This window comes from Molothrus ater, chromosome 3 (genome assembly GCF_012460135.2).
Source record: "Molothrus ater isolate BHLD 08-10-18 breed brown headed cowbird chromosome 3, BPBGC_Mater_1.1, whole genome shotgun sequence".
NCBI lineage: Eukaryota > Metazoa > Chordata > Aves > Passeriformes > Icteridae > Molothrus > Molothrus ater.
This window is the reverse complement of record NC_050480.2, coordinates 21,082,525-21,106,599: the sequence shown is the minus strand read 5'-3', so window position 1 is coordinate 21,106,599 and position 24,075 is coordinate 21,082,525. Positions and strand designations below refer to the sequence as shown.

The 24,075-nt window shown below is 37.6% G+C and overlaps 1 protein-coding gene across 3 annotated transcripts in view; it reads left to right on the top strand.

The window, feature by feature from the left end:
• The window catches only part of KCNK2 (potassium two pore domain channel subfamily K member 2), a 127,102-nt gene that overhangs the window by 85,454 nt on the left and 17,573 nt on the right, over positions 1-24,075 (top strand). For all 3 annotated transcript variants that reach the window (XM_036380635.1, XM_036380634.1, XM_036380636.2), the window contains 2 exons: positions 13,940-14,100; positions 16,497-16,683. In XM_036380635.1, coding sequence (XP_036236528.1) covers positions 13,940-14,100; positions 16,497-16,683 — 348 coding nt within the window. The remainder of the gene's footprint in view (positions 1-13,939; positions 14,101-16,496; positions 16,684-24,075) is intronic.

Below are 24,075 nucleotides of genomic sequence, written 5' to 3'. Positions count from 1 at the left end.
CATAAGAGCTACTGTTACTGTATTTCTGGAACACTTTGATTTAGCTTGAGCTAATTTCTGGAGCAATTTTCTTGACACAAGTAACAAGGAGAGGCACATCTGTTGCACCTAATTAATTTTTGTGTGTGGATGCTACATTAGTATAATTGAAGACATGAAAAGAATATGATACTATTATGTAGAATCTTTTTATGTCCTCTCTGTTTCCTGAGTGTGGTTGTATGCCAGTCCTATGTCTACTTGTTCTCATAATGGATATTTCAATTAGAGGCAGCTTTGGATCATTCAGCTTTACCTGCGTGCCTTCCTCTAGAAGGCATCCTTACCCATTTTATTCTCCCGAAGGATGAATTTGAGAATAGTATTTCTTTTGATAATAGGTTCCATCTGTAGGTATTTCATTAAGAATCTATTTAGGTTCCAAACTTTTTATCTATATTGATCCTTCTAAATCATAGAACTATGTATAAGTTAAAGTAGAATTGTTTAGAAAAAATATTTCTAGTCTGATTGTTCATAATTTTAATGTATGTAGTGCTCTAGGGTTCAGGTATCAAGGAACCCAAATTACCAGCAGTCCCTTCTGGAAGAAATGTTATGGCCATTCATGCATTTATAATTCTTACAGTGTGGGATGTTATCCTCTTTGTTTTCTTTCTTTTGTTATGATCTGAATACAAAAACACTACTTTAGAATGATTTTAGAAACTACAGGTTTTTGGAAAACCTTTAGGTCCCAGGGATTCATCCTTTTGACTGGGGCTAGCATATGTTGGACCACAGATACAGAGGACAGTAGTTTTGCGGTTTTATTTTGGGGAGAAAATTTTGTTAAATTCTTAAATGCTTAAATTATTCTAACTTAAATACCTAGGATGCAGTAGGGGTTTGATTAATGTCTTGGTAGCCAGCTGAGAAGCTCAAGATATTTTGATTTTGGTGTGGCAAAATTTAAAATGTGAGATGATAAACACCATAATGTTTGTACGTGATCACTTAAAGAAAGGAGTCAGAAGATTTACACTGTTGAATCCCACTTTGGAAATATGAATAGACATGTAATTTATAGACTCATAGAATGGCCTGGGTTGGAAAGGACCTTAAAGATCATCTGATTCCTTCTGATACCACCACCATGGGCAGGGACACGTTCCACTATCCCAGGTTGCTCATAGCCCCATCCACCCTGGCCTTGAACGTTCCAAGGATGGGTATCCACAGCTTCTCTGGACAACCTGTTCCAGTGCCTCACCACCCTCACAGCAAAAATCATCTTCCTAATATCCAATCTAAACCTGCCCTCTGTTAGCTTAAGCCCATCCTCCCTTGTCCCATTCCTGCAAGCCCTTGTAAAAAGTCCCTCTCAGCTTTCTTGTAGCCCCCTTTAGGTTCCAGAAGGTGCTGTAAGGTCTCCTCAGGCCCTCTCTTCTCCAGGCTGAACACTCCTAGTTCTCTCAGCCTGTTTACATGTTTGAGGTGCTCCAGCCCTCTGATCATGGCCTCCTTAGTCTTGCACCAGCACTTTCACATCCCCCTTTTGGAGACCCCTGAGCTGGATGCAGCACTCTAGGTGAGGTCTCACCAGAGCAGAGTAGAGCAGGAGGATCACTCTGGTGCTGGTCACACTTCTTTTGATGCAGCCCAGGATACGGTTGGCTTTCTGGGCTGCCAGCACATATTGCTTGGTCATTTAGCTTCCATCTGTTGGTGTGTAAGCATAAATAATTCATTTGATGGCTCTTTTCCTGCCAAGAGTCACAGAGCCATACTGAAAAAGCAAAATGGCAACAAACATCCCTCCCACCCTGCCCCGCCCCGTTTTTGTGTTAACAGATTACGCTGCAAGATATACCTAACTAACTGACAAAATGCTTTCTCAAATATTTCTGGTCCCTCAAAAAAGTCCTGGTTAAAGTGAGCTGGAAATTTTTAGGCTTCAGTTTGATATCTTAATTCATCGCTGGAAAATTAATTCTTATAATCTGAGGATTATGGTATTCTCTTGATGAATACTCTCTAGTAGAATCAGACAACTGCAGCATAAACAAATTAATGTAGGCATTGGGTGGGATATTTTTAAAGCAGTAACTCTTTTCCCAGTTATACCAGTTAGGTGCCATTCTGGCTGCTTGAGGAAAATGAGATCCCATAAGCAAAAACAGCTGGAGTCGCAAAATGTTTTGAGTAATATCTTTCCATTTTAATTCTATTTAGGAGTCATATTTAAAATAGGAGACAATTTTGTTCTCGTATTTGGACACTAGATAGTAACTCCAACTTCATTGTTCAAGATGAGTATAAAGCAAGTAATATTGGGGAAGTATATATTGTATTGTTTTCTCTGTTTGCAGTTGTTAAGCAGGCTTCTGCAAAATCAACTGTTGCTATTTGCCAAAAAAAATGAAGAAACTAATTTGCAGCATTTGACTTCTTAGAAACCCTTTAGGATAGATTCTTGCTTACATTGGTTTAATTTTCAGGATCACATATTCCTAAATAATGGGAATATTTAGAGGGAGAAAATGACATCTATTTTTTTTTTTTCTGGCAAATAGCTTCTGAGTGAAAATACAAATGCATTTAAAGAAAATGAGTGCAGATTTCTTTCTCTATATAGGTCTTTTTCTCTGAAATATATATTGGGAAATGTTAAATTCTATGCATTTTCTTTTCCAAACTGACCCTATATGGAATTCACAGTAGCTAAAATGTTGATTAAGCTTCCCCAATAATTAAGGATGAGCCTGATCTACTATTTGCTTATTCTGGTAGTAATGGAGTAGTAGTGACCTTCAGTGGGTCTAATTGGCAGATGTTATTTTCTGAAACACATATCAGAGTATGATAATAACAATAGAAAAATTAATATCGATATATACTATCTGCTGAAAATGCTATTAATGCTCTTCTTATTAGAATATATATAAATGTTACTGTTCTTACCTCCCTTTTAAAATCCACCTTAAAAGACTGAAAAAGAGCACAGGGTATGCTTTAATTAATGTGTCTTCTCAGTGCAGGGACGATTCTATTTAAAAGTCATTAAGATTTATTGTCCTTAGCTTGAATAATTGCTGTGCTGTCTGTATCTCCATATGTACTTTCATGTTTTAGGGGAAGAGAAACAATATTATTTTATATTCAGGAAAATGTTTAACTTGTTTTTCAGTTCAAAGAGATATTGTGCTTTTGATGAAAAGGGAGCTGTGGCTTTCAGAACATGTACTGACACTTAAGGAGAGACAGAGGAAAAAAGTAAATGGAGGCTTTTGTGATTTCAAATTGGCAGAACTATTTATTCAAAGTAGGAGCTAGATCAAACCCTCATCCATTAAACTTAAAACTTTTATACTGAACGACACCAATATGTACTCCTCAAAGGCCATTCCTTCTCCTTTTCTGCCTTCATTTTACTGACTGGCAGTGGTGCTGCAATCCAGGACTTCATTAGCTTCTGGTGTCTTCCCTGGGTCATCATTTGCTCTCAGGTGTCCTCTCAGACTCTGCACAAAATGCCCTCAAGGAATTTAGATTTAAATAGGACAGAAGGCTGATAGTGGGATCTAAAGCTGGGGTTGGGGGAATACCTGGGGGTCTTTTGGGAAGACCAGGGAAGAGGTAGCTTGTACCTTGTGCCTCACAGCCATGAGGGTGAGAATCATTAAATATAAGAGCTGGTGATCTGAGGTCAGATGCTCCAGTTGTTTTCCTTTTGATTTTCCCTTTGCTTGATATTTATTTTTATTTTTTTTTTACTCTAGGTTGGTGTGATTGGTCTGAGACCATATTCCACACTGGTCTAGAGGAGGGTGAATACATATCCCATAGTCCAAACAAGCCCCAAAGCTGTGTTTGTAGAGGCAGATGGCTCAGTCCACTCTAGCTTAGCTATTTATATTCCAGCTGAGGGCTTTGGAGGGTAGGAAAAGAAGTGGAATGATGCTTGAGAAGTATCTTTACATGTAGACAACTTTTATATATTTTTGTTTTAGTGTTTCTTTCCTTCATAAACTGGAATACAAGATTTTATAAATATGAGATCTTTAGCTGAAAGCCTTCTTCTCTGTCTCATGGAGCATTCTATCCCCATTTGAACTACTTTCATATATGCAGGTGAGGTGATTAGAGACTTCTAAAAGATTCCACTTGCTTTGTAAAAGAAAAATCACAGCCTATATACTTTAAAAAAAGGTATGAAGGTAATAATTGCTCACAATTTTGCTATGTGCTGAAATTCCTGTAAATCTACTGTAAATCATACTGGCTTTTTTCAAAAGCAAGCAGGGAATATAAACAAAATACTTCAGTGTACTAAAAGCAAAAACATTTGGAATTTATTTTGCACTGCCTGACAATAATAATTTAAATGGCTTCACAACATGCACAGAGAAAATTTTATGTTCAATTGCTTCTCTGTTAGGAACTTCTGTTTGGAATCATAAACTTTTATAAGAAACTTCTTTTCTGTAGATCCCTGTCTTTAGACTGCTCTCTTTGCCAAAGAATCAGTGAGAATGTCTAGAGTGGCAGCTCACTAAGTGTCTTGCACGGAGGCATGGAAGAGGCATGGCAAGACCCTTCTCTCAGTGAAAAAGGCAGTGCTAGGTGCTGGTGAGGCACAGAGGGCTCATCCTCCACTGCCTTTTGCAGCACTCTCACTGCAGAGGAAAATCCCACACACCTGCATCGTTTAAAGTCACTGAAAACTGAAAGCTCTGGAAGCAGAAATTAATTCTTGTTCTTTGGAATATTTCTGCAGTCTTGTAATTGCACTTTCTTGAATTGCTTGGATAATGACATTTTATCAAAAATCTTTTGTTACATGGTGTGGAATTCTGTGAAATTAAAGAGCTGGTGACAGTGTGATTTCTATCATGGCAGTGTTGAAAAATCAGTTGAAAACTTGCTAAAAATTTCCTTTGACAAACTATGTGCTTGTTCCTCTTTGCAGATGTATATGCTAAAAGAATGAGTATACTCATGCTCAGTTATTGAACCTCAATAGAGATAAATTTAAATATTTTTAAAGTTAAACATGTTACTTGCTTTGCTGAATTAAGCACATAACACAGAAGTAGTTGGAAGTCAAAGGGGAAATTCAGTGGAAGTTACTTATGCGTGGGGCTTCCACTTTTTTCTGTTTCTAATATTCTGTATTAGTCTTAATTCCAAAGATTTTTGGAGGGAAAAAAGAGAATAACAAGGAATAAGAGGCTACTTCCCATCTTCATGCACCTGGTGAACCTCACTGGCAAAATATTAATTTTCTTTTTAAAGAAAATAATAATATGAATAAAAATCTTCAGAGCCTTTTATTTTAGAAACTTGGTAGTATTCCTTCTTTTTTAACCTTAACCTTTTTTGTTTTATAATATGCTGGTAGGACTGCATGAAGTAATGCACTTATTTACTAGTAGTAATAAAATACTCAGCTATTTGACATTATGCACAAAATAATATGTGTATATTTTCTCTTGAAGACATATTTTCTTTCTTATTATTTATCTTATAAATATTAAGCAATATATTTGCACATATATTAAATATGTGCAAATGAGGAATTTTTCCATCCTGGTATAGCTACCTCTATAGGTATTTCTATCATTGCTGCCTATCTGCCCTGGACTGCTGTTTTTGCTAGGATTTCTCTGGATAAATGGGCTGTATATGTGTAGCTTACAAGGAAGGATAGATACAGGAAGAAAAAAAACTGATGAGGCAAAATAATTGCATTTTTGAACACTGACCTGAGGAAAGGCCTCTTGAAGTGAAACAGGGTGTGTGAAAAGTTTAAAACCAGAAAGAGGATTGTAGTTTACCTAACAGGTCAAGGTACCTGCAGTCATTTTGACCACTTGTATCAGCTTGCCATGGTCTGATCCAAGGCTGCTGAGTGAAGGATTATGGGATTTGCAGTTCTTGTTTTAAACCTGTGACTTCACTGACCCCAAGGTGTGTTTACAGTTTGTTGCTCTATGTCTGGCAAAGCTTAATTTGTGAGTGCTTCTACCACATTTTATTTTTTTGTAGGGAAGATAGAAACATGTGCAGGCAGGGTGGTTTTCTGTTCTGCAGGAAAGCATATGGATTGCCTTGTCCCTAGGATGGAGAGGCCAGCAAGAGCCTGTTTTACCCAACACCCACTGAGAATTGATTTATTTGTAAACAAAAATGCAAACTTGTTTCTAGGAAATAAAATGATTGTAAGAAAACCATCAAACACTAGAAAAAAAGTTATTTCAGATTTCCATTAATGTTGTAGCATCAGGTTGTTTTTGTCACTACATGTAAAATTAACTATTTTTAGTTTTTTTGTGGATCACCTGGAACAATATTTTATCTGCACATCAGTATATTGCTAATGAATTTTTTTTGCAGAATGAATGTTGCTGTGTCATATTTGATATGTGTTTACACTTGATAAGCATATGTGGCTAGTTAAAGTTCCATGCAAGGGTGGAATATAAACTTTTCACTTTAAAGTGCATCATGTTTTTGCTAGCTGTGTTAGCCTGGCATCTTGCTCCCATGAAGCTATCTCACTCAGAGGAAATAAGCAAGTGGGAATTTCTGGTTTTTGGAGCCAATTCAATTTTGTTAGAATAAGAATTAGAGGTAAAAATTAATGCAAACAATAACAACAACAAAAAGGAAATAATTGAAAAAGGCACAGAAGTTCTACTACTGATGAGATGTAGATACTGTTTACTGGGCAAAGTGACAGCTGAATGAAATGCAGAATCTGTGCTGGGAGGCAGAGCCATCTGAGTTGATGTTTAAGCTTCTAAGAATATTTTAATAATCATTACCCGGTTCCTTTAGAAATTGCCTTAGCAACTCAGTGTGAGCTATTGAATACTGCCAAATCCATACAGAGACCTTTCTTGGAATACTCCTTCACCTCTCCAGTACAGCATTTTGACTTGAAGGAAACTTACTTTCTATGAATATTTATAGCTTGTTCTTTTACAAGAAGTTTTATTGATTTGATTAGTGCTCCCACAGAACACAGATGAAAAGAAACCTCTGAAAGGAGATCAACCTCTGTCTTGTCAGTTCTTGAATATTGCACACTTTATTAACGTCAGTCTAGGCTTTCCTGTTATTATTCCTAGTTATAAGAGAAGTATTGGTAATGTCTTTTTTTCAGACAGATTAAAAATCAGGTTTTTTCTGTATTTTATTTTTAAGACACAACATCAAAACCTTCTAAATAATCTATTTGCAGTTTTGTGACACAGAATTATGAGCTAGTGCTAAAAATCAGAATCTTGTAGTTTAGGATCCAGAGAATACCAAACACTCAATAAACAGCAGGAATTTGTGACAACATGGTTCCCAAATCCCTGACTAAAACTGTGAGAATTGGCTTCTAGAAGCTGGAGTGGGTGAGTGAAGTGGTTGAGTCACCAACCCTGGAGGCATATAAATGATGTGTAGAAGTGGCACCTAGGGACATGGTTTAATGGTGGACTTGGTGGTGTTAGGGTAATGGTTGGACTCAATCTTTAAAGTCTTTCCCACCCTAAACAATTCTATGAAGAAATTACACCAAACTTCTGTAAAGCAAAGATAATTGGTTTCTTAGCAGACCATGGTCTAAAATAGAGAGAACTTCATCTCTGTTATTGCACAGGGCTCTTCCATCAGGAGGATTCATGCAGGAATTTCTTAAATTGAAAAGTTAAATTATTTTCTGTACATGCAATTGATGAATTAACTTGAAGGAGGAGCACTATCTGCATATTCATGATGGGATTCCACAGGCAGCAGCTTGTGAGCAAGGGCTGTAGCACACAGTATGTGCATAAGTGAAAAAATTCATGTGTATATATAGCACAGAAATGTACTTGCGAAGCAAAAGTATTTGTATTCAATTCATTTGAGGTTTAGATTTTAAAGTAATCCTTGTACTTGTTCAGCCTTCAGATTCTCTTGTTCTGTGTTCAGGAATGTATGTGCATGCACATGTGTTGGCCCTGACAGGAGGGGAGCCCAGAGCTTTTAGATATTGGCAGCACCTATCCCTGTGTATCTCTAGCTTGAGCAATCCTGAGGGTCTTTGAGGGCTTCAGATGACAAACTTTCACTAATTAATGGTCAGTATAATGCATAGAGCTCAGCCACTTGTTTGGTGTGAGTTATCGACCTAAATGATAGAGAGAATTTTGGACTTTCCTTCCTTCTGTGCTTCAGTTACCTACCTGTAAAAAGGAGAATAGGAATTTTCTACCTACTTTGCAATGTTGGCAGGGAAGTCACACGGAGAACTGGAAAAGCCCTTGTACTTGTAGTATCCAAAGCCATAAAACCTCATGGAATGTGTGTTTATAGATATGCAAATATATGGAACAGGCATACACAAGCATGTCAAACTGGAAGTGTAGGAAAGAGTCAAGAGAAGGAAAGGAAAAGGGATTAGTGTAAAAATGGGGATTGTTTTCCACACAATGAGTACAAGTTTTGCTATTTCTGCAGTGTATGGAGGGATTTCCCCATAGTCAGTATGGGTACAAACATTGCCTTTTTGTTTAATGATTATGTCTAGACCATTATTTATGCTAAAAGGAATATCTTATTCATCTGTGATTAAGTGCATATCTCTGCTTTGACACTGTTGGGCAGGGATATATTTAATCCTAATCTCCTGAGCCCAAGTGCTGATCTAAAGGGAAAAATGCATTTTATCTTCTAGAAATTCAATGAGGTACCTTTTATAAAGATTTTTCCAGATAGCTCCTTAGGGCCTGGAAAAAGCATCCTTTGATCTCTTAAAATCAATTTGACATTCAGTATCAAAACCCACGTGTGCCCTTTGAGAAGGGCAGTCACTGTAATTGAGTGGGGTGGTCAGGGTGGATGTGAACCACGGAAACGCCACTGACAGTGGCACACAGAGTTTGGTGGCTGAGGCCAAGGCCATGGCAGCTGCTTCCCCTGGCTCCAGCCTCCTGGAAGTCCGCAGCCAGGAGCTCTGCCTTTTCTCTGACTCTATGAAATCTCAGTATCAACTTTCTGTAATCCACTTTTGTGTAATTAAGAGTGTGCCTGTTCACCAAACCATTTATCCTCAGTATTGAGCTCTTCCATCAATGGACTGCATATCCAAACCTACTGCTGAGAGTAGTTTCTCATACCTTAAAATATACAGCATTAACTTGAGATAATTTAAACTTTATTTCTTTTTGATATCTCACGAATGATGCCTTGTTTAATCTGAGGTTTGTCATAAACATGGAGAAAACATTTGCTCGTACTTGAATTTACATTTCCTTGTATAGAAAGAAAATGTTTCATAACTTCGCCAGAACTTTCAATTCTACCTGAGGTACTTGAAATAAATGAATCATAGGTGGTAGCACTCTCTTCCAGTCAATTTAGCAAATAAAATCTAGTCTTAGAACTATCAAAAACACCTATAATCTCTCACATGGGAAAATACTTAATTGCAGCTAGGTAGTTTCAGTAGATGCCCTGCTTTGTCTAGGAATTTTATGTAAAAAACATGCTCATTTTGGAGTCTCTATATTTTTAACTCCACTTTGAAAATGTGTATCCACAAGAGTTTTCTGAAGATATTGATTAACTAGAAAGCAAAGGAATTGCTCTCTCTAATTAAAACACAAAAAAAATTTAAATTAGTTTTCAGCCTTCCTTTTTATGAAGGTTTGAATACAAGGATGCTTGCCATCTAAACAAAAGTATCATGTCAATTGTATGAGAATTCATAGCATTTCAAGCTTTTTCATATTTGCAATATAATCTATTGTTTGTCATGGGGGAAGACTCAACTAGAATTTGAAACTTCAAACATTGTTTTGCTCAAAAGCAGTAATATATAGTTATTAAAGTTACTTATATCTGCTTAACAGCGAATCTGCTTCTCATGGGAAAGTTACAGATGCTTTCGTTCTCCCAGAAATTTGTCAAAAAGACTATATGAAAGTGAAGAATCCTATAAAATATTTCTTTCTTTGGGGTTTTTTGGTGTTTTTTTGGTTTTTTTAAAATCCTTTTCATTTTGCATACCCCTGCTTCCACCTCTATAGCTGACCAAAGGGATACAGATTTTCTTTGAACGTGATTTGAATCTTGGGGACTCCTAGGAGTTTGGAGCTGAAACCCTGGAATATGTTACTTTTTTGAGTGGAGCAATTAGTTACAATCTACTTACAATAGGCTTTTATTCTTAATTCACACAATCAAAGAATCAGAATTCACTCAAGGGTTACTGGAAGCTCCTTGTAAAATGCATTTCTTGTCCACAGTTGCTTGTCAGAGACAAGTCCTTTGTTCATTAAAAGCATACTGAGAATTTAGCAGAACATGAAAGGGATTTGGTGAAATTAGGAGGCAAATCATCCTCCTGGTTATGAAAGCGAAGTGGGGAGGGTGCATTGGGGAAGGACAGTCTGAAATGATGCTGACAGTATTTTGGATGAAACAGATTCCATTTAGCAAGTTAAATTTTGTACTCTGTACTGCTCATGGCAGATAGCATTGATTAAAAGCTTTGAGAGAAGATTTCCGATGAATTTAGTAGTTTAAATCAAGCAACTTGTAAATTTCCACAATCAAACCCAAGTATATTGGGTTGAAGTGGGGAATGGACCAGTTCTAGGAATTTCCCCCTCAGAAACAGGGGAAGGTTTGAGCAGCACAGGACTGAAAATGTGAAGAATAAGCAGGGCACTGAGGCTGCCTGTGCAGTTGCAGTGAGCACATCCTGTCCCCATCCCATCCAAGCAAGGAGCTCTGAGGCAGGGAAGAGCCAGCAGACTGTGTTGTCATGTGGCTGATTCCCCAAGGTTTGTCTGCGAGCAAGGCAGCCTTTATGCTGCCTCTTGAGTGGAAAGGGGAACTCTGAAGTGAAAATATACCAGGGAGCTACTGCATTGCTACTGGGGCCAGATGTTCCTGCCCTCCACATGCAGGAGCTCTGTGGTACACAGGGATATGCAGCAGAATTCCTATGGCCATGTTCTTTTCTCCCAGCCAAAATTAAAGTTTCCTTGGTTTTTACCTAGCAACAGAATTCCTCTTTTTTTGTCTTTATTATAATTATTTAAAGAAAGAAATAATACTTTTCTGACACAAACCTCTTGGGAATTACATCAACCATATGAAATATAAATACATTTTCTCTCCCGTTGTATAAATAATGGATTAGGTTTTCACTGGAGCAGTTGAGAGTAGGATTTAAGGACAACTTGTGTAACTCTCAAAGTAGGCTGTGGTGTACAGCAGCAGACTGTTATAAAACATGACACAGTAGGAAATGTGATTAATGTGTGATGGAAACCCCTTGGTAGATCAGGTCACTAAAGTATGTACCCTACCCATGGTTTGTGTAATGCTCAGTGAGCATCTGGACAGAAATGAACTACTACCTGGTGGAGTGCTATTTTATCCAGTAATGTGTGATTGAATCATACAATTATCACAAAGTACCTTTTCTGTGTTTATGGAAGAAAAGCATTTGGCAGTTTTTAGGATAAAAACCAAGAATTTGAGTGCAAAAATGAACTACCACCCTTTCTTCAAGGAAGACATAAGTCTGATTTCGGGAGAACACCCAGAGCTGAATGTGAACTTGGTGTCCTCATACCAATTAGCAGCAGATGAGAAGCATGCTGCAGAGCAACAGCCTCTGTAAGAGCTCTGGGATGCTCACAGAGTGCCTGCTTGTGTTATGGGGCCAGCCAAGCAAAACTGCCTGCTTGGCATGTGCTCCACTGGGCTGGTGTTTAGTCACCATTGCAAGACATTGCTTTTGTAGAGAAGTAAATAAAATGTGACTGCCAAATCCCCTAGCATGAGTTTTCTAAATCTGGTGTAGCCAGACCCCTGATTCTGAATTGCATTAAGACCTCCCAGGAATTATAACCTGGAACAATTCAAGCTTCTGTTGATCCATGAACAGGCATGCTTATGAAAACAGAGCAGCTTGGATCTGTTTGTCCCTTTTTATTGGTGATGAGCTAATTTTATTTTAAAACTTTACTCCTTGGTGCACGAAGGGACAGAGTGAACTCAGTGGAGCTGAAATTTCCTGAATTATAATTTTAACCCTGACTCTGGTTTAAGGAAGGTCTAAAGTTGGGTTGGTCTAAAGTTGCTGTGACATTTTCCCAGTTTTCTGATGCAGGCTTTCTTTCATATATTAGTGCAGGGAACATTTACAAGATTGTAGGACTCTGCAACCTGTAATTGGTATTTCCTGTGATTTTGTTCCTTTTCTTTTTTTCTTTTTTCTTCCTTTTTTTTGACAAGGTTTATGAGCCAAGATTTAGGGAAAATTTAAATATCAACTTTCTTTTCTCTGACTGAATTCTATCAATATTGCATTTGTTGTTTACAGAAGTGCAGTCTGAAAACTCATTTCAGAGAGGATTATCTAGGAGCAAAATATATTCCCATTGTCATTTAATTTTATGGTAACGAATCATAAAATGGCCTGGGTTGGAAGGGATCTTAAAATATCATCTAGTTCTTACTTCCCTGCCATGGAAAAGGACACCTTATGCTAAACCACATTGCTCAGAGCTCCATCCAACCTGGCCTTGAACACTTCCAGGGATGGGGCACCCACAGCTTCTCTGAGCAACCCATTCCAAGTTAAGTGAGGGACAGTTTTGTCTTGTGTGTTCTGAAAGGAAAAAGTAGTTTTAGCCACAGATCTTTGGTGTAGCTTACCTACATGAGAGCAGAACCAGAAATTAAGTAAATAGGTTTCATAAAGAAAATCTACATTTTAAACCTTCATGCTCAGAATCTTTAGATACAAATGCTGATAAATAGCTAAGACATTCATTAAATGGACTCTATATTGCAGGAATTTTGTCAGGTTGTGAAAAAATGTTAAGCTACTTTAAAAGTAAAATTTCTTGGATTGTTTCTAGAAAAATAGATTTTCTTTGAGAGATTTGTGTGCATATAATGTTTTTCTTATGAAAAATTTAAGACACTAAGACGAATTTCTCAACTACATGCCAAACCACTTTGCTTTTTTGCAAGTTATTTTTCAAACAAGAAGGTAATGTTAAAAGAAGCTTTTGTCTGATTTCTAAAGGTAAGTCTTTTAATGACAAGTTTTCCCTTTTGCCTCCTTTGAAGGGCATGTTGTTCTGCTAAAAAGTGAAATAATGTCAGAAATTCTGGGCTGTTACTGCTACTGCTCCCTCAAAACATGACTGATCCTTTGGAGGAGAAAAATGTTTGAATTAAAACCCAGGACTTAAGCTCATGAAACTTTTTTGTAGGGTTCTGCCTGTGTGACCTTGTCCAAATCATTAAATACTGATCCTGGGAGATGTACTGAGGGCATTCCACGGGTGCTGCACCCTGTGCTCTTTGTATTTCACTTTCTCTGTTCTGAGTGGACCAGCAGCAATTGAGCCATCACAGGAATTTGGGCTGCTCTTTTACACAAGCCTGTGAAGACAAAATGATTTCCACTTTCAAATGGACAGAGCCATGAGCTGTATCTCTAAGCTTGGTTTGAAGGAACCAAGGCCTTTAATAATGAAGAATCTAGGCAGTCCCGTTTATGGTAGAAATCCCTGTTTTGCTCATCCAAGTGGTTTGGGCTTTTTTAAAGCCACTTCACTTTGAAGCTTGGCCCATGTGAAGGAAAATTGTGTTGCTTACAGGTGCTGTGTTGTGTTTACACCTGTGTAATTTAGAGGTGCTGCAGCAGACACTGGCAGTCTAAGGCATAGATCAATCAATTGCTATTAACTACATGTAGCAGATGATAAGAGAGTAGCTCAGAGAGGATTGTACAACCTACATTTTCATTTAATTTCTCTCAATGTTTGCTGTGTCATATGGTTAACCTGGTTAGACTGTTTTTAACTGTTCTGTTCCCACAGTTCTTTTAAAACTTATAATGCATTATGTGTAACCTATTAAACATCCCAAGTTGTTTGTAATTTAGGCTTTGGAAACATCTCCCCACGCACACAAGGTGGAAAGATATTCTGTATCATCTATGCCTTATTGGGAATTCCTCTGTTTGGTTTTCTGTTGGCTGGTGTTGGAGATCAACTAGGGACAATCTTTGGAAAAGGAATTGCCAAAGTAGAAGATACCTTTGTTGTGAGTATGCTGACTGCCTCATTTTGTTCTTTTGCTGCTTGTTCTGAATCTCACAAGTGAAATGAAAAGCCCTGAAAAACAGGGTATAGTTCATTGTTGCAATCAGGTGTACAGGAAAAGGTAGGAAGGACTTGGCACAGTCTGAACTTGCTAATGAACACCTCTGAGAATTGGGTGAAGACATATTCCCTACTATTTTTATGGCTGGGAAGAGGAATAATTCCCAAATAATTTTGGTTTTGCTCTTTCCTTGTTACTTGTAAGCCTGCTGTGATGCTTACCCTTAAAGGTTTTTATCTAGATTGTGATAGGAAATGTATTCACTGAGGTTTTTGAAGCAATGAATGCTTAGTAACCAACTTTTTAGCTGTTTGCATCAGCACTGCAAGTGTTAGGACTGGTTTTCCACACCAAGCCCTACCCTTGCATGCAGGACACCTTTTCTTTATGGAAAAGGTCTGACATGGCTTTGTTTTTGATGCAAAACAAACTGGGCCTGTGCTAAGTAGTCTTATGTAAGAGGCAAACACAAGCTTGAAAGCTTTTTAAGAAAAGGCATTTTTGGCTTTGAAACATCAGTTTGTGTCCAGACAAGGTACTAGTGAAGAACATAGATTTCCATTGAGATTTGTCTGAAAAAGTCAAGAACATTCCACAGGAACACTTTATAATTTCTGGGTTTTCATAGCTGATTTTTTTTTCTTAAAGGTATAGAAGTTCTGAGATCAATTTCTGCCTCTCTTTTGCTTGTAGAGATAATGGTTTTCCTTTTTTTAATTCTGGGTGTATCCCTACAAGAAGAATGCCCCAAGATAAAAAGCAGTATCATCCCCTCTTTTGACAATATCTGAGTGAAAACATTGATCTTGATGTTGCAGTCTGGAACACTCTCTAATTCCGTTTATTAGCTTGCCTAAAGTATTGGGAGATGCTGATCGGTCAGAGCAGGTGTAACAGCTTGTGTTATTTTGCCATAACACAAGCTATTACTCTGTTTTGGGTTACAAAAGCTTGACCTTGGTCATGCTGACTGTAAACACAGTTCCTACTGAAACTTAAAAACAAGAAAACATCCATTGTGAACAACACAATTTCATTTTCAGTTGATTTCTGAGCAAGTTTCTTGTATAATCCCTTCTTTTAGGTTGAACTGACATGCATTCGATGGATGAAAAATGTCAAATTCGCTGGGCATGCAAAATGGAATTTTGCAGGGGTCTGTTCTAGCTGTAGTGCAGTTTAGAAAAATGTTAATAGCATACACCGCAGTTAAATGATGTGGTTCATTAAATCTGCAGATGGTCTCAAGCTGGGGAGACAACTAAAACTTGGAGGATCAAAATGATCTTAAAATTTTTGAAAAGCAGTCTGACTAGATAGGATTCAATTTAAGCAGGACAAATTCAAAGTAATGTATGAAGGAATAATAAAATATGCAGCTGCATGTCAGGAAACAGCTGTCTAGGTGCAATTTTATGGAAATGTTCTGTGGACTCTAGAAGTTTACATGCTAACATGGGTTAATGTCATACTGCCATGGAAAATAGGCAAAGCATAAGAAAGGCTCATTCCATTCCATTTTGTGCTATTTTTTTGATATCTACTTTTGAGTATAGTACTTAATGAAACATGGGCTAGTTTGCTGGTGCCAAGGGATTGCAAGAAAAATAGGAAGGGGAGGAAAAGGAAATAAATAAATTTGGTTTAAAGAACATGTAACTGAAAGAGAACACCTGTGAAAGTTTGGTGGAAAGAGAAAATTAACAATTTCTGTATTTGTCTTGGATAAGACCATAAACAGTATACCTAAACAGAAGGAGTTGACATGTAGGTTAAGAATTAGGAAAATTATCAGATTACAAGAGTATGATCACAGGTTGCCTGGCCAATGGCTTAGGTGGGTTTATCTTGTCCTTGGACAGGTTTGGGTCTCTTACATCCTTTCCAGCTCTGCTTTGTAGGATATGGTTTAGCTGATTATTTGATTGCAGAGAACTTGATTAAAATTCACCTTATTTAGTTGATTATTTGTGGATGTACCAAATGAGAGAAATTGCAGATGCATGCACTACTTTTAACTCACTCAAATATCTAGACAGCCCTCAAAACTTTTACATCATCAGCTGTTGGTATTACTGAATGCTACACATCCTGCTCACCCATAAAGAATCCAGCCCTGCTCTGCATTTACTGCTGGCAAATGTTTCCTAGGATAGTCATGCTTGCTTTGAAACCCTTTTCAGAATAAAATCCTGCTTGAGTTTTCCTGTTTGTTTGAGAATTATAATGCAGTCCTCTAAAGCTATGTAGTGCACACCGGGGGGTGATGGGTGCTGATGTGCATGGGTGCAGTTTTATTATCAATGGGTTTCCTCTCTTTCCCCTTTCCTTTCCAGAAATGGAATGTGAGTCAGACAAAGATTCGCATCATTTCAACAATAATATTCATTCTGTTTGGCTGCGTGCTGTTTGTTGCCCTTCCTGCAGTTATATTCAAGCACATAGAAGGCTGGAACACGTTAGATGCAATTTACTTTGTGGTCATCACTTTAACTACCATTGGATTTGGTGACTATGTTGCAGGTAAGATTTTTTTCATAACTCTGTCTTATAATGTTTTCACAGTGATATTTATTCTGCATTTTTTTTCTTAGTTTTGGGACAGAAGTATCTCTCTTGTGGTACCCCTCTCCCAGTTTTATCATTCTTCATTCATGTGATGGGGCCTGTCCTTGTTTTGGTTGATGTGACAGCATAGAGACAGGAGGTGGGACAGTAAAATTCATGGTGCATTTCTCTGCCTACTGTTTTTTTCTATTAAAACAGTTTCTATTAATCCTATTAAAAATTAAGTAGAGTATCATTCAGGTAAGGGTTTTGTTTTATTTTACTTACAGGTTACAAAGTGCAAGCACTAACAGAGCATTTTAATCTGAATACATTTTTCAGCTGGACTTGTTTGAAATTCCTCACCCTGTGAAGTGATATAAGTTTTGTGTGCATCCCTTACTTTCAAAATATTCCAGAGCTCTCTTTCTGCCATTGAAATGTCTGTATTCTGTAGGATCTGCTGCATCCTACTCTGTGACTCTTTGTCAGTACACATTCGCCCATGTGTTTTTTGTAATGTCAGGAGAAGTTTTAGCACAACCCATAGATAACGTGTCCAATTCTTATGGTTCCATTAAGCTGAATTAGTTGTAAATAACTTTGATATACTGAGCTAAAAAAAAGTCTGGGCCAGTTCTCTGTGTTAACTTCTTTTTTGAAAAGATGTCAGTGGTGTTAGTTCACCTCTTAGATTTGTGTAAGTGTATGCTGTTTGTGCTGAGAAAGCACATTGAACCAAGTCAGTGATGTGTAGAGGTGAGGATGAGGAACTTGGAGCTTTGTGCTCCAAACCTGCGACTTGCTTTCCTTGGCCTGATCTGATGCTTCTGTTGATACAGAACCATCATTTCTCTCATGAAATGCCTCTCTCCCACCTCTGAACTCAGTGCAAGGCAGAGGTGGCTCACAAGGCCTTTTGTGCTGGTCTGCTCTCAGTGAGAGACTCTGCTGGAGGGAATTGTTTTTAGTAGACGCTCCCAGGCTCTGGGCTCCTCCTGTGTCTTGTGTGAGCCTGTGGCTGTTGTGTGAGTCCAAGTGTGCCAAGCCAAGGTTCTTAGGTTGGGTAACTCCTCTTACAGATGTGCCTGAAGTTTTGCCATGATGGCAGAAAAGGGTCTTGTCACTTGCAGAGGTTTTTCAGATTGGTGAGGTCCAAAAAGGACCTCTAAAGTGTTGGAACTGCTTGACAATATTTTTAAATGATGTGGGAAAAATGGGGGTAAAATTAGTTGTTTTTGTAGATACTAAGCTACTCAGGCAACCATCATTTTTAGACTGCTTGCAAATTTGCCAAAGATTCTTTTAAATTATAGAACTGAACTGTAAAATAGCAAATCAAATTTCTTTTGACTTTTACATAGTTATTTGTGATGTTTCCAAATGTCTTTGTATATGTCTTGACTTCTGCCTTTCAATTTTCTTTCCTGTATTCTTTTTCTTATTTTCATTTTGTCTTCACAATTTGTGATTCTGGTCAGATAACAACTAGCATGAAATTAAATAAAAAATTTATGCTGTTTCTAAGTCAAGAATCTGGGTGGTTTAGACTTTCATTCCTAAAGGGTATGTGGATGACAGGGAATAAAAATGATAGTGTATAAAGGCCTGGTTATATTTACTGTAAAGCATTATGTGAAATGGCCCACTTGGCTCTAACTAGAACACTGAGTACATTCATCATTACTCCCATTATAAATTTCCATAGATTTTCTATTTGTAGACCATTTGATATCATAATTTTTTTCCTACATTGTCTGCTTTTTAATTCTACCAGGAAACACTTTCTCTTTCTACAGAATGTCCTTGAATTATATTGTTCTATAGCTGATGGCCTTTTATGGTTCACTTGAAAGATGTTCTTTATTTAATTTCAAATCCTACTGTATTCATTATTTCAAAGCATAGAAATGTTGTCTAGTTTCTTTGAGCAACATGCATTGGACTTGTATTTGAACTGCAATATGTTATTGACTTAAAGGGGCAATGGGATTAGTAATTGCAGAGACAATGCTCAAGAGAGCAGGGTTAAGTGGCTGTCTCCATCACAACTGGGAGGTTAACATTCCCGTGGGACTATATTCTGACAGGGGTGAAGTCAATAATATCTTTGGGTGAGCTAAAATACTCTGTTTTTGGCCAGTGACTTGATGGATTTTTCAAAAATTTGGTTTTTTTGCAGTACATAATCGGCCAGTTAAATAAAAATTTTGAAAAAGAGGGTAAGGTATTAATTGATTGAGCTTTGCATTGTGGAAGTTTTCAGTCATTGCTGTGTATATAAGTACAAAATTATTTGAAGGAAACTGACATTGCAATTCTCAATAGAGCTGATAGAATTTGTCCTGAGAGCTAGGCTTCCTTATTAATTTTGAAGAAGTATGCAGAATTTTTTATACCCCAACAAATTAGTACCTTTTCTTCATGATTTTTTGGTTTGCTTGTTTCTCTTTTATGTAAGTCATAACTACAGAGTGGAGACTAAGGGCCACTGATATTTTTGTGGTAGGCTTTGTCTGGAGAACTCTCCTTGAAGTTTAGGAAAACTGGGTGTCGCAAACAAGGGAGAAACACAAAGAGTTAAGACCTGTAATTCTGTATAAGGCTGTAAAGGAGGTGGTCATGATAGAATATTGTGGTTCTAGAGTGTGCTGATCTTGGTTCTGGTTTGCCATGGTGAGGCAAAAACCAGCAGACAAAATGATGCTTCAATCTGTTTGATGCCTAGATGCAGCACATTTTGAAAAACTCCTCACAATGGCATTAATTTATTAGTTTTTCTGACTTTTTTTCCTTAAACAATACAGTGAAAATTACCTTCTTCCACTTAGCATTATAGTCAAACTTAAAGCATAATGGTGGCAGTGATGGTCTGCTTGGCAATTATATCAGAGTGTACTTCTTGCAATAAAAGTCAAATTGATAATTCTTTTAGTGCTCTGGAGTCCCACATGATAATCCATATATGTGTGTCAGTTTTAGCCCATAAAATTCCCTCAAAATGCTCAAATTCCTACATATTTGAAAACTTTCAAATCTTCTTCTCTGGGAACTGCCATCTCAGAGAAAAAAATCATAATTTTACAAGCCCCACGTAATCCTGCGGTTGTGTTAACATTTGTGTTGGTGTATGGGGAAAAATTTCTGAAATACCCATAATTTTTCACTAACATGAAACTTTCTGCTTTCTGGTGCCACTGCAAGTAAGAGCTGTAAAAAAGCCCTGAAGAACTTTCAGGAGGTAAAGAACAGAGTGTTACTCAACAGCTGTACCAAGAGGGAACCAAGAGCTGAAGACAGGATTCAGGAATGTAATGGTATCATTGACTGTAGTACAGGCTGTCATATTAGAAATTCTTTTAGTTCTCCAGGATTTTTTTTAGAACTTTCTTTTTTGTCCTGCGGACCATGTACTCTACTTGCAGAAACCAGAATGAGGAAATGTTTCCTTTGTTAGTCAGAGTCTAAGGAGTTATTTGGAGCCTGTGGAAACTTCAGCTGGGGTTTCCATCAGCAAGAAAAGCCTTAAGGAAAACATAATAGACTGATCACTCCTGGTATATGCAAGGAAGAAAGAGATGAAAAGCCCTTGCAATTCATGTTCGAGAAAATATATGAACAATATTCCAAAAAAATTGACTGCTTCTCTGTCTTATGAAATTACTTGATTTTTCAAATTTTTAGAATTGTTTCATTTTTTTGGAGGGAGAGAAATACTTTTTTTTAGCTGAAGAAATATTATTGTAGCTTTTTGCAAAAAAAGAAGAAAAACTGTACTACAGCCTGCACTGCCTTATGAATATCAGGACATAGTCAAACATCCCTTTTCTGGTTTTCAAGAGAAAACATTGACTTTAACATGACAGAAGAAAACCCAACCAAAATTATTAATATCTTGTGAAAGAGAAAAAGAAATCTTCTCATGTTGAATGTGTCATGATTTCAGTACAATGAAATATATTTCTGGGTACTAAGGTTTGCACTGAGGCACATGAATATTTCTGTATAAATGGCAATATATTGTTCACATGCACAGATAAATTCTTTAACTTGCAGTGCAGTTTGGAAAGTATATTCAAATATTTCTAATGGCATTAATCTAACATGTTTCAAATCTAAATGAATTGACATGTCCCAAACTTGGCTAAATTAAGTAGAAGGCAAAAATATAAATAACATATCAGTAGTCTGTTTCACAGTGGAGCATAATGATGATATAAGATTGTCCCAACTGGTTTGGTGAAACAGATCACAGAATTCTGAAAATGTTACTTTAAAAATGTATTCCAACTCTTGTTGCTTTTGTGGGAGTGTTGCTTTGGTTTGTTTTTTTATTCCCCCTGGCTTATTTTCCATGTTTAAACCCTGATTTTTAACTTACTGCTTTCTCACTGTTTCATTCTGTAATCAACTCTGCTGTATTTCCACTGTGATGCATACACCTGGCTCTGCACTGTGTTTCTTGGCCTGAGACCCAGTTTGTAGAGAAATGAGATATTTCAGTCTCATTTAATGTCACCGAACTGGGGCACTTGACCCAGTGGTCACAGCAGCCCAGTTGATGTGCGGGCACTGTGTGGTACCACGCAGCAGCAGAGAGCTGGTCGTGCTGAGCCAGGGGTGGGGGTGTCCAGCAGCCTGGAGGAGAGCTCTGTGCCCTCCCAGAGACTCCGAGTCCCTTTTTGGCGTTTGGAGGAGCTCTTTGCCCCCTCGGGACGCTGTGTCTGTAATGGGGGCTCTCTGCTGTGAGCTGTGCTTTAAGGTGAAGATGGAGCACTGACTTCTTGATGTCTGTGCAGGACAGCATGTCAGGAGTGTTTTAGAGCTGTGCTTTGTTTTCTGAAGTAGCTCTCCATTTTCCATTGAGTGGCATCAAGTGGCTTCTCTGGCCCACTTGCATTCCATCTCTGAGAGTGCAATACTGTCTTGGACCCAGCCTTCTGCATTTCCACATTGCCACATGAGCTAGTCTTTCTCTGTCCCCACCTTTTTTTTTTTTGCAGTCCTCAGAGGTAATTCCTTTCAAGCTGCGGGGCTGAACCTCCATGTGTCTTTGGAGTGGGACAAATTGCATTTCTGGATTAAACATGTTTGTCAGGTTTGTCACAACAGGCATGGTAGACAGCTACTTGTTATTCTGCAATTAAAACTGGATTATATAATTTTTCTATATACAGAGTAATTTTTTCTGGTGATGAAAAATTATAGACATTTCCTTGTTTGCAGTGCCAACTTTTGAATAACCCAGAAATTTTTTGCTGATATGGAACTAAGATACTCAATATTGACAGCATTTTCTATTCTCTCCTTCTAATTTTGAAGTAAAAATGCAAAGCCAACCAACTTTATAGAAATAATTACATGTTTCTATTTTGAGCTAGTTACTTTAGAAAGAATGGGAAAAATGAGTAGCAACAATGAAGACAATTATTTACTTTCAAAGGGCTTGTTTTACATAAATAAGTAAAAAATATATACTTATAACCCTGATCTCTTACCTGAGAACCAGAATCTGTTTTAAGGCTTGCCTGGGATATTCACTCTGTTTCTTCACTGAAACAGAGTTCTTCACCTTTGTAAGGAATATGTTTGGGCCATAGAACAACTTATGTTTTCCAAAGTGTTGAAAATCCCAAATAAAATTTTTTGGCAGATGTGAGAATGATGGCAGCAGCAATACAGTAGCCTGTGATGTTGATGGATGGGAAAAGTGGTTTTCTCATGATCTTCCAGCAACTTTAGATAAAATCTTTACCAGAAAACACCTTGGCAGTAAACTCTGGCTGCTCTTGGTAACAGATTATGGCAGTGAGACTGCTAGATTTCTTCTTCATTGTGGTTTTAACCTATTTTGGGTAGAGGCTAAAGAAAGCTGGGAAAAGCTTTGTCCCTCAGCCCACAAAACTGGGTTTGCCAAATAAGCAACAAACTTCATCTTCTGCCTTCTCAGCATTTTGCTTCCTAGAGGGCTGCGTGAACCAATTTGCTTTGCAAAAGAAACATGATAGTGTATCATGTTGATGCTTTTTATGATGTTGCCCATAAAATCATTAGATTATCTCATATACTTCAGTAAAAGTACATTTAGCTATGCATACTCATACCCAAATGCATTCATATCCATTTAAGTGAATTTGGTAGTTAATGAATTCCTGTAGTTTAAATTCAGTACAGTTGAGTTGTGATCACATTTCTCTATGAAATCCTGTTTAATGACATTCCCAGGTAACTTCATTATGGCAGTTTGAGCATCACAAGAGACAGTTATGTCAGGACAACCATCCTCAGGTATGTCTCTCTCTCTCCCTTAAGATTTGATTAAATTGCAAAATCTTCCAAGGAGTCCTTGAAATTCAGAAGTTCAACAGCTAATAAAGGTTCTAGCTCCAAAGTCTTATCCTAGTGTATTTCTTTGGATACCTGTTGTCCCTTCAGCTTCAGGAGAGCTGAGCTTCTTTGGGCATGGCTAGACGGAGCCATCTCCTGGCCAGACAGCACAGAAAACTTGGTTGAACAGGAATTTCTCCTAACTCTTGCCCCAATGATTAACTTTGCTGTAAATAAGATAATTATAAACTGTGAAGGAAGTGCTTCCTGCAGACTGGCAGAGTTAGGTTCCAGTTTCAATTTATAAAAATATGCCAAAAATGAAAAACAAGCCATAGGGGTGCTTTCTATGATACTTTCTTATGCATTGTATGAACAGCTGAAGAAGGGGATGAACCACCAAGAGTGACCCATTACTATAGCAAAGACAGTGGTAATCAACCATTTTTTTTGAATTACAACAAATTTTGGGTGAATCATCTCTAAAATACACTTTTACTAGATTGAATTGAGATGGATGTTGTTAACAAATGATTTGGTGTTTTGTTTGTCTTGTGCTGTGACAAACTCAGCCCCTTTGGTGGCTGAACATCTGTTCTAAACAGAGCCCTGTCTTCTACCTCTGCTTGAGACTACAAAGGCATCAAAGGATATCTACCTTCACAATGTGGATTCATCTCTTGGATAGCTGAGCAAACCATTGCAGCTCGATGCTTTTTTAATTTTTTTTTATGGAAAGGTATAATTGACATGAAAATAAAATTTCTGTCTGGAAGGGGTCCATGCAAAGCTAGCCATCAGTAAAATTCTTTGTTATTTGCATGTAATCTCAGTCATAATAAAGTTAATAAAACCATTATTCTCTGAGAGTCAATCTCAGTACCATGACAAGGCGCTGGATATTCTGGGGGCAATTTTCCTTTGATTTGCTTCAGTATAGGCTGCAGATACATAAAACAAAGTACTATGTACCTGCACAGGCTACTTTAATGTGCCTGAGAAGGTTTTACTGCAAAGTCTCCTCAATTATGGGGAGATACA